This window comes from Tamandua tetradactyla, chromosome 10 (assembly GCF_023851605.1).
Source record: "Tamandua tetradactyla isolate mTamTet1 chromosome 10, mTamTet1.pri, whole genome shotgun sequence".
Taxonomy (NCBI): Eukaryota; Metazoa; Chordata; class Mammalia; order Pilosa; family Myrmecophagidae; genus Tamandua; species Tamandua tetradactyla.
Window position 1 is genome coordinate 51821001 of NC_135336.1, and position 10113 is coordinate 51831113.

Here is a 10113-nt window from a genome sequence, read left to right on the forward strand (position 1 = left end):
AACACATTAAAATTGTTCACATTCTACCCACATTCCACAGCTTCAGGTTTGACAATGTTGAAAAAGAATTATTTTAGATAAGTCCTTTCCACACTTCAGCAATTATACTTTCCTCTTGTTTATCTGTATACAATAATATACCCAGCATAGAGTTCCCACTGTTGTAACCCTTTCCTCACCTCTCAAGATGGGGAATGGAGATTTTTAACTTAACCTATGGATAATGAAGACATTTCATAAAAAACGTGAGGTTTGACTGCTTGTCTGGTAGCTAATGTTGTGTGTACGTGTATGCATAGGAGTAAATAAACCTGCCTGAAGGTAACTTTTCTTGAAAATTGGCATTCTGCATTTAATTATTCAATTCTACAAGAAACTCAGTTTAAAAATATAATAGTCACTTTTTTGGCACCTGCATTTCCTAATTATCTCTAACCTCTCTAAGAAAAATATCAAAAAATGCTATTAAAATGCTGCCTCAAAATTTTCTTGCCATAATTTCTTTTGGTCACAGTTTTAAGCAATTTCATTGATTGAAATTGCATGACTTTAAACCTTTTAACTTAACTGGAATGCTCAAGTTCCAAGCTAATAAAACAGACTGGTTATGAGTGTAATCAGATTCTCCTTTATATTTTTAACTCTAGTTGTACTGTTGTTTTCAGTGTTGATAATCCCTCATGCTGACATAGTTCAAGAAATTGGCAATATACTGAATTATTTCTTTAATGAATTCAAAGCTTAGTGAATTTTTTTATTTTTGTTATTTTGAACTAAGAGTTAGCATATTCTACTCCTTTTTTATCGTTCTTCCTTATATATTGCTGCTTAAACAATTGTGTTATGCTTTAATATTTTACACACAACTTGTACATTTTTTTCTGTGTAATTGCATTTGGAAGTTTTTGCTTCATTTAAACAGTTAAGCTACAGTAGATGTCAGGGTTTTTTTCAAACTTTCTTAAGATTTGATTTTCAGAATTTTTCTCAAGACGCTTATTACTTCCTTATTTCTCAGGCTATAAATAAAGGGATTTAGTAAGGGAACCACTATTGTAAACAAAATAGCTGCTGGTATATCTTTATCTCCCTCTTCAAGCAAGTTTGGTCTAACATACATGAAGAAAAGTGATCCATAGAATAATGAGACGGACACAAAGTGAGACGCACAAGTAGAAAAGGCTTTAACTCTTCCCTCTTTGGATTTCATTTTGAAAATAGTAAAAAGAATGTAGAGATAAGATATTAAGACACTACCTATGGTAAAGACTTGAATTGAGCCTGAAAAGATAAATAATATCAGTTCATTAATATAAGGGTCAACACAAGAGAGTCTGTATAAAGGAAGAATATCACAATAAAAGTGGTTGATGTGATTAGAGCCACAGAAAGTTAATCTAAATAGAAACCCTACATGGATCATGGAATGCAGGTTTCCAGCTATGAAGGCCCCTCCAGTCATCTGAATGCAGAATTTCTTAGATATCCTGGTGTGGTACTGCAGTGGGCTACATATTGCTACATACCGGTCATAGGCCATTGCTGCCAAAAGAAAGCAGTCTGCAGTTTCAACAGTGCAAAGAAAATAAAACTGTGCCATGCATTCATAGAGAGAAACCAATCTGTTCTCAGAAAAGAAGTTCTCTAACATTTTAGGAGTAATGGCACAGGCGCAGCAAGAATCCACAAGAGCCAGGTTGCCCAGAAAGATGTACATTGGTGTGTGAAGACGACGCTCTTTTGAAATCAGTATCACCAGGCCCAGATTCCCCACCATGGTGATCAGATAAATGACAAAGAACACCACAAACAGAAAAGTCTTCACTTCTGGGTAATCTGAAAATCCTGTGAGGATAAACTCACTTACTATGGTATAATTTTCTTCAGCCATTCCTGACTTTCCTGTTGAGAAAAAAAAGGTGGAGAAATAAGTTACTTGTTTGTGATATGCCCAATTTACCTGTTGAGCTCTCTTTAGCCCAGAGGAAAATGTGCCCCTCCCATAACCCTTCCATGTGTCATCTGGATTTTGGTGTATGTGGATGTCAAATTAGATTTCTGGCTACCTATTTTATAACTTTCACCATATTTTGAAGAAAAACATTATTTTGGATCTTTAAAGATGACTTTCAAAGTCTTGAGAGGAATATCTAAGCCAAAACACTTCTCTATATGGGTTAAGTAAAGATAACTCATAATTTAAGAGTCAGAAAATTGCTAGCAGTGTCCCTCCAAAATTCAGTGACCTGATATGTACTGATTAACTATGTTGTTTAAAGGCTGTTTTCATTTCTATATTCTTAGCAATTTAATAAATTATTTGGAGAAAAAGAGAACTTCTTTACAAGGCTATTTACAACCCTGTGGGTTGGGGATGGAAATTGACATAAACAGAAATGGGGAGAAGAGGACAAGAAAGAGGAAAGTGAAAACAAAGCCTGACCTAAATACATCCATGGCACTTACAAAATACCATTTATGCCTGCAATATAAAAGTATACATGTGTGTATGTGCATAAGGAAATTTAAGAAAAAAGAAAATGCTATCAAAGGAATTACAGAAATACTAAAGATCAAAAATTGATAAATTAATGTATTTATATGTCAAAGATATGAATAAAATCAAATGTCAAATACAAACTGGGTAATTGTTTCCTTTAAATATGACAACATTTCTGGAGCTGCAAGGGTAGATCAGTGGTAGAATTCTCACCTGCCATGCAGGAGACCTGGGTTCAATTCCCAGCCCATGCACTTCCCAAAACAAACAAGCAAACAAACAAACAAAAACAAACAAAAATTCAACAAATGGTGCTGCAATAATGGGATACTCACATGGAAAATATATGAAATGTGACCCCCGCCATACAGCATACACACACACACAAAAAAAAAGGAAAAAATATGATAACATTTCTATAATTTTATTCTATTAAGAGTTTATACAAGCTAGTAACAATAATCACTCTAAAATAATGGATAGAATCAGAAAAATCTCAAAAGAAATAAAATGTTAATGTAGTAAAAATGTTTAACTTAATTGACTATCATAGAAATATCATTTAAACAGCTATAAAGGTATATTTATATGCCTATCAAAGTAACAAGATTATTCTTAAAGAAATGATAATATAGCAATATAGTGATAATGGTGTCTAGAATATGCTGAAATGGAGGCTTCATGCATTTCCTCATGGATTAAGGAAACTCTCAAATGTTCACACTCTTTGACCCTTTAAATATGAATCTATGTGAAAGAAATAATTAGAACCTGAAAAATTTACATTTAATGGTGTCCACTGTAACATCAGTTAAATAGTGAAATACTCAAAAATCTAAATGGTAAACATTTAGTAAGTATAATTAAGTAAAAATAAATCAGTCATCCTTATGATGAAATATTGTGCAATCAGTAACTAGTGTTTACTTAAAGAGTATTTAATGTAATTATACAATAGTCACAATAAAACATCAAGTGGAAAATTATATGTAAAGTATTTTCTATAGACTAACCCTACCTTTCCAAATAAATGCTTGCATATGAATTAAAAAGAAAAGCAACATGGAAATGCATGAAAAATTAATACTAATTTTCTCTCTATAATAGGATTATAGTCTATTGTTTTTCTTCTCTATACTTTAATCTATTTCAAATTCTCTACAAGAAGTATTACTTTCATAATCAGAGAATAAAATCTGTATTGAAATAATAAAATGACATGTTCTTAAGGGTTACTATGTTTTATTATTTGTCAGCCCCACAATAATCATTAGGGATCCAATGATTTTCTTCAGTTTATAATCTAGAAAGGATAATGTCTGTGGTTGTATTGAGGAACTGCCTGCTCAATTTCCTTGAAAATGATTTTTGCAGTTATAAGTAATAATAACTTGCTGACAATCTTGCAGTCACCTTAAAGCTTCACAAATATACTGAAGTTTTCTGGCAATGTATTCCTATGGTTGTTTGCCTTTGTATGAAGCAATATTTCTTTGGGGTTAAGCTTTACTGTTTTGAATGTCAGATGCTTCCACAGTATTCTAAGAATCTATGATACATGTATTTATTAAACTTTCAGTATATTTTTTAAGCTTTCATTATCTGCTTCTTAGATTAGTGCTTATAGATAGATTCTACCTATTGGTGAATATTTTATTTCAATCTACCTTTGTTTATTTTAGTTAATTCAAAAATCATTTATTCATTGGCCTGATATTTATTGATTTTCCACTCCCTGCTAGTCTCTTAGATAAGTTGAACCTCCTGGAAAATAGCTTAAAAGATTGAAAAATAAGACTTTTTAAAAAAGTGCTTTAAAGAACTTAAAAGGGTTTCTAAAGGTTAATATTTCTAGTAAAAGGAAGTTTTAAATGCCTTCTTACCTGGATTTCTCTGATAAGAATTTTATGAAGGCTTGTTGGTTGTCTGATATTAATTTTAAAGGGAACCAGAAATGAAATTCTCTTGTTGATCATTTAGGAGACTATTTTCCACCAGCAGATCGTGATATTATTTATATAATTGGAAGAGAATGGTTCAAATATTTGCAGTAATTCTAAGGGGATTTCCTTGACACTGACATCAGAGTATAGCCTGAGAGACCTAATCCCTAAACATTACAGATACAGCAAATTGGAATAGTTAAATGTATCCTAAGAGAACTAAAGAAAGTTACATGCCCATTTCTAAACAATGATAAGGGCCATTTTTTGAATTTTTTAATTAATAGACTGCATTTTAGAGCAGTTTTAGTTTTACAGGAAAATTTTGCAGAATTCCCATATCAACCCCACCACCACCACCACCACATACACACACACACACACACACACACACAAACACAGTTTCTCCTATTAGTGTCTTACAATGCTGGGGTAGATTTGTTACCATTGAACTAATTTTGATCTGTTATTATTAACTGAAGTCCATAGCTTACATTAGTTTTCACTCTTTTTGCTGGTACAATCCAAGGGGTTTTGACAAATCCACCATTCCATTATCATACAGAATAATTTCACTGCCCTAAAAATGCTCTGTGTTTCATCCATTCCTCCCCTGAATCCATATTATCTTTTTAAATGTTGCTATAGCTTTCCTTTTCTAGAATGTCATATAGTTGGAACCATACTGTATATTACTTTTTCTGATTTGCTTCTTTCACTTAGCATTTAAGCTTCTTCCATGTCTTTTTGTGGATTGATAGCTTATTTCCTTTTATTGGCAGTTGATATCATTTTATAAGGATGTACAACATTCACTTACTGAAGGACTTTGTTTTGGTTTGCTGAAGCTGTTGTAAATACAACATACCAGAAATGGAATGGCTTTTAAAAGGGGAATTTACCATGTTACAAGTTTTCAGTTCTAAGGCCAGAAAAATCTCCAAATTAAGGCACCAATAAGAGTTTACTTTCACTTAAGAAAGGTTGATGCCACCTGGAATGCTTCTGTCAACTGGGGAGTCACATGGCTGGTATCTGCTGGTTCTTGTGCACAGTTCTGTTGCTTTCAGCTTTGATGCCAGTGGTTTCCTCTCTAAGAATCTATGAGCCTTCACTTAGTTCCTCTGGGACACAAGTCTGGGTTCTGGCTTGCTCTGCATCTCATGGGAAGGCACATGGTGACATATGCTGGCCTTTGTCCATGTCTAGACATCTACTCCCACTGTTGACACTCTAACCATCTCCAAACATCCGTGTCTCTGTCGGCTCTGAAGCAATTGTTCTCTAAGTGTCTACATCTGAGGTTTCTCCAAAATGTTTCTTCTTTTAGAATACTCTAGTAAAATAATCAAGGCCCATATGGGTGAAGTCACATCTCCATCTAATCAAAAGGTCATACCCGCAATCAGACGTGTCACATCTTCATGAAAGTAATCCACTCAAAATTTAAGCCCTAAACAGTAAGTCTGGCTGGACATGATTGGATCAGGATTAGAACGTGGATTTTCTGAGGTACCTAATAGTTTCAAACTGGCACAGGCATCTTGGTAGCTTCCAATTCTTAGAAATTATGACTAAAGTTGCTATAATTATCGGTGTACAGATTTTTCTTTGGAATAGGTTTTCAACTCATTTGGATATGTTGAACTCCAACCAAAAATGAATGAGTTATTGTTTCTCCACATAGTCACCATCATTTAGTATTGTCAGTGTTTTGTATCTTAGCCACTCTAATAGGTTCACAGTAATATCATAAAATTACTGTGCAGTTCCCTAATGAAAATTTATGTCAAACATCTTTTTTTATGCTTATTTGCCATCATCTTTGATGAGAAGACTGTCAGATCTTTTTGCCCATTTTTTAGTTCGGCTGTTTATTTTCCTACTGGTGGATTTTAAGAATTTTTAGAATATTTTAGATGCAAGTTCTTTATCAATATGTTTGCAAATATTTCCCCAAGTCTGTGGCTTGTTTTTTCATTCTCTGAACTCTGTCATTAGCAAAGCAGGAGGTTTTAATTTAAAAATACAACTTATCAATTTTTTCTTTCATAGATCATGCATTGGTGTCTAGGAATGTAAAGGAGCAGTACACAGAAAATACTAATGTTGATAAAAGAATTCAAAGAAGATCTAAATAGATGGAAAGACATTTCCTACTCATGGATAGGAAGCTTAAATGTAATTAAGATCTCAATTCTGCTCAAATTGATCTACAGATTCATCACAGTACCAACCAAAATCCCAATAACATACTTTGAAGACTTTGAAATGTTAGTTACCAAATTCATCTGGAAGGGAAAGAGACCCCAAGTTGCTAAAAGCATCTTAATAAAGAAAAACGAAATGGGAGGAGTAATCACTTCATGATTTTAAAACTTATTATAAAGCCACAGTGGTCAAATCAGCATGGTACTCACAAAAAAGTGAAAGTATTCATCAACAGAATCAAATTGAGAGCACAGTGAGATGAAATGACATCCTAAAGCACAGGCAAGATGGATGAGCCTTTAGAACATAATGCTGAGTGAAATAAGCCAGACATAAAAGGTAAATACTGTATGGTTCCACTTTTATGACTATAGTAAAGGTAAAATCAGAGGCTTATAATATAGGGGACCTAGAGATACACAGAAGCTAGAGATGGATGGATGGTTATCTAATGAGGTTAAACTCAAATTTAAATTTAAGGGAATAGTTTTTAAATTTTTTTAATTTAAAAAAAAATTTAAGGGAATAGATAAAACTGAAGGTGGTTCATTAGTGGGTTTATAAAAAATGTTATGGCATTGAAGGTGAACATGATTGAAAGGGCTTGTATAGACCCATGTGTCCCACTGATTAACACAACAAATGTAAATAAGTTCTTGCACGAACTATTGCAGAGGTATGACTCTTGTAAAAAGAGCATATAACTTCAAGGTATGAGGAAAAACTGCTATTGCGTGCTATGGGCTTTATTTAACAGGGAAACATCAACAGTACCACAACAATGCTAGGAGTAAATAATGAGGGGGACAAAAGTTAAGGGGAGCTTTATATTTTTTATTTGGTGAGGGTGTATTCATTTGTTGTCTTTCTCTTGGGAACAATGAAATTCTGTAAAATTGAGAGTGTTGATGGGCTGTTGACTTTGGACATTATACATGACGCCCAATGAATGGAGGTGGCTGAGGATGCACTGACAGAAGTAGGTTGGTGAACAATGGTGCATACATATGATCAAATATCATGCTGCTACAAAAAGGAATGAAATTGTGGAGGGATGCCACATTGTGAATAAACCTGTAGAACATTTGGTGAGGCAAAATAAGCCAGAAACAAAATGACAAATATCGTATGGTCTTATTTAGAAAATATTTATAAGAAAACAGAGGCCTAGATTGTAAGCTTGTATAGCAGTCACACTTAGTCCAGAGTGGTAATTGTTATGATAAATATTTGTTATTTACATAACAAAGAAGATATCAGTGGCTGAGAGAGTTCAAATAGAGTCTAGAGACTACTCTGGAAGTCACTCTTATGCAAGTTTCAGTTAGACATTGTTACCTATCATAGCTTGCCAAACTCCAATCAAAGCCATTCCTACCAATCCTAAAGAACACTTAGGGTGTTATATAAGATTCTCCAAAGATTCCATGCACTATGGTAACTTTCTAGAAACCTACATTGGGTCCCTGAACCAAATGAGTCCTGAAATGCAGAAGGGCCAGCCTCTCCAGAACTTCAGCTAGTTCCATCCCCATCCCATATTATCAACAGCTCCTTGCAACATGAAAAAGTTAGAATGGGCATAGCCCTAATGCACCAAGAGTGGGAGAAAAATCAAAGGTGATGGTCGAGTTATACAGAGAAGGTAGGTTTAACAAATGTGTATGATTGCTGAATCATTATATTGATATCTCTTTTAGTCTCCAGTGTTTAAGAGCAACTAGAAGTAAAACCCTAAAATTGTGGAATTGTAACCCACATCAAACTCTGAAATCTGTTCTACAACTAATTGTTGTGAGGCCTAGATTGTAAGCTTTTATACGATCTATAAAGTCTATTTTTGAAATCTATTGCTTTTTTGTATATATGTTATTTTTCACACAAAAAAAGTTGTGATGATAAATGCACAACTCTATCATAAAAAAATCACTGTGTGATTACATGATGACTAAAGTCTCTTACAATTAGAAAAAAAAAGGAAAAGGTGAAGTTATAACAGAGACAATAGTATTTAACAAATGAGTATGACTGCTGAGTCATTATAATGATATTTCTTTTAGTGCCAGTATCTTGGAGCAGCTAGAAGGAAAAACCTAAAATTATGGAACTGTAACCCATACCAAATTATGAAATCTGTTCTGTAATAATTGTTGTACTGTGCTTTGAAGTTTATTGCTATTTTGCACATATATTTCACAATTTAAAAATAAAAAAAAATAAAATGAAGGAGTTCAATTTGTTCAGAGAGTAATGAGAGCAAAGTCGTAAGAAGACGTTTCTTGAGTGCACGAATGCAGAATATTTTGGGGTTACTTTACATATTCACACTCAACTAAGGAATTTCAACTCTTGTTAAAAACAGAGAAGTATTAGGAGAGATTATTTGGAGATAAATAACAAAATAGGTGGCGTGAACTTCCATTTCCACCCGTGAAAAAGCAATCATGATAGGATTTGCCCTTTCTTTGTAAACAATCAGAAAATTGGGGGGGGAAACATGTAACAACTCTTTTTTGCATGCAGTGGACAATAGGCAGTGCAGAAAACAACTTTTTTTTACCCTAAAAAAAGGTAAAATATGAAGTGACTGCTACAATTTCCCCACATTTCTGTGGAGAGACAATTTCTAGACTGCATCATAAAGAAACAACCTGAAGAGAGTAGGTAATCTTGCTGATGTGCAAAGACAAGTATTTCAGTTCAGGAAGGTTGTGGTGCCTAGAATTTTGAGGGAAAGAGTACTGAAAGATAGAGAGATAAAGAAAGCACTCCAGAAATAAGCATGGGTTACATGCACTGCCATAGCAAACACCTCTGACGTCATTTGTACCTTGGGCTAATATGGTCCGAAAGAAATTGTTTGGGCTACAGCATATAAGTCTCTAAAAGTTTTTGTGTTCCTGCTTCCATTAAAATTCATATTTCTCTCTAGTAACTCAACAGAGGACTTAATAAAATGCTTCATTACATTATATTCGGGCTGTGTGATGGTGGCTCAGTGGCACAATTCTCACCTGTCATGCCGAAGACTGGGTTCAATTCCCAGTGTCTGCCCATGTAAAAAAAAAAAATGCATGTAAAGCATATGCACTAAACCAACCCGCAAATAACATTCTTTCTTAGCCATGTGATGTGCAAAGACAAGAATTTATCCTGTACTGTCTGTGGAGTGTCTATTGTTGCTTCTGTCCAAATTATTCCCCCAATTTTTTTTTATTAGGTAAGGCCCTGTATTTTAGCTGGATTGATTAGCCATTCTTGGTTTGTCACATATGGCACCACAGTTCTTAATTCCTATGTGTCTTACTCCTCTGAGAGAGAAATTTTCACAATTACCAATGTAATGAACTAGTTTATGTTCTTCATAAGGAGTAAATCTAGGTCTTATCTATTCAATATTTGCCTCTACACTGGAGGATTTAACTATGTCAAACATGTATTGGAGGCTTTCCCGAATGA

At 33.9% G+C, this 10113-nt stretch overlaps 1 protein-coding gene across 1 annotated transcript; it reads right to left on the minus strand.

Moving 5' to 3' along the window:
- Positions 1–961: 961 nt before the first annotated feature.
- Positions 962–1891, minus strand: LOC143647927 (olfactory receptor 5K1). The gene has a single exon (XM_077117607.1). The coding sequence runs from the start codon at positions 1889–1891 to the stop codon at positions 962–964; it is 930 nt and encodes a 309-aa protein (XP_076973722.1).
- Positions 1892–10113: the final 8222 nt, after the last annotated feature.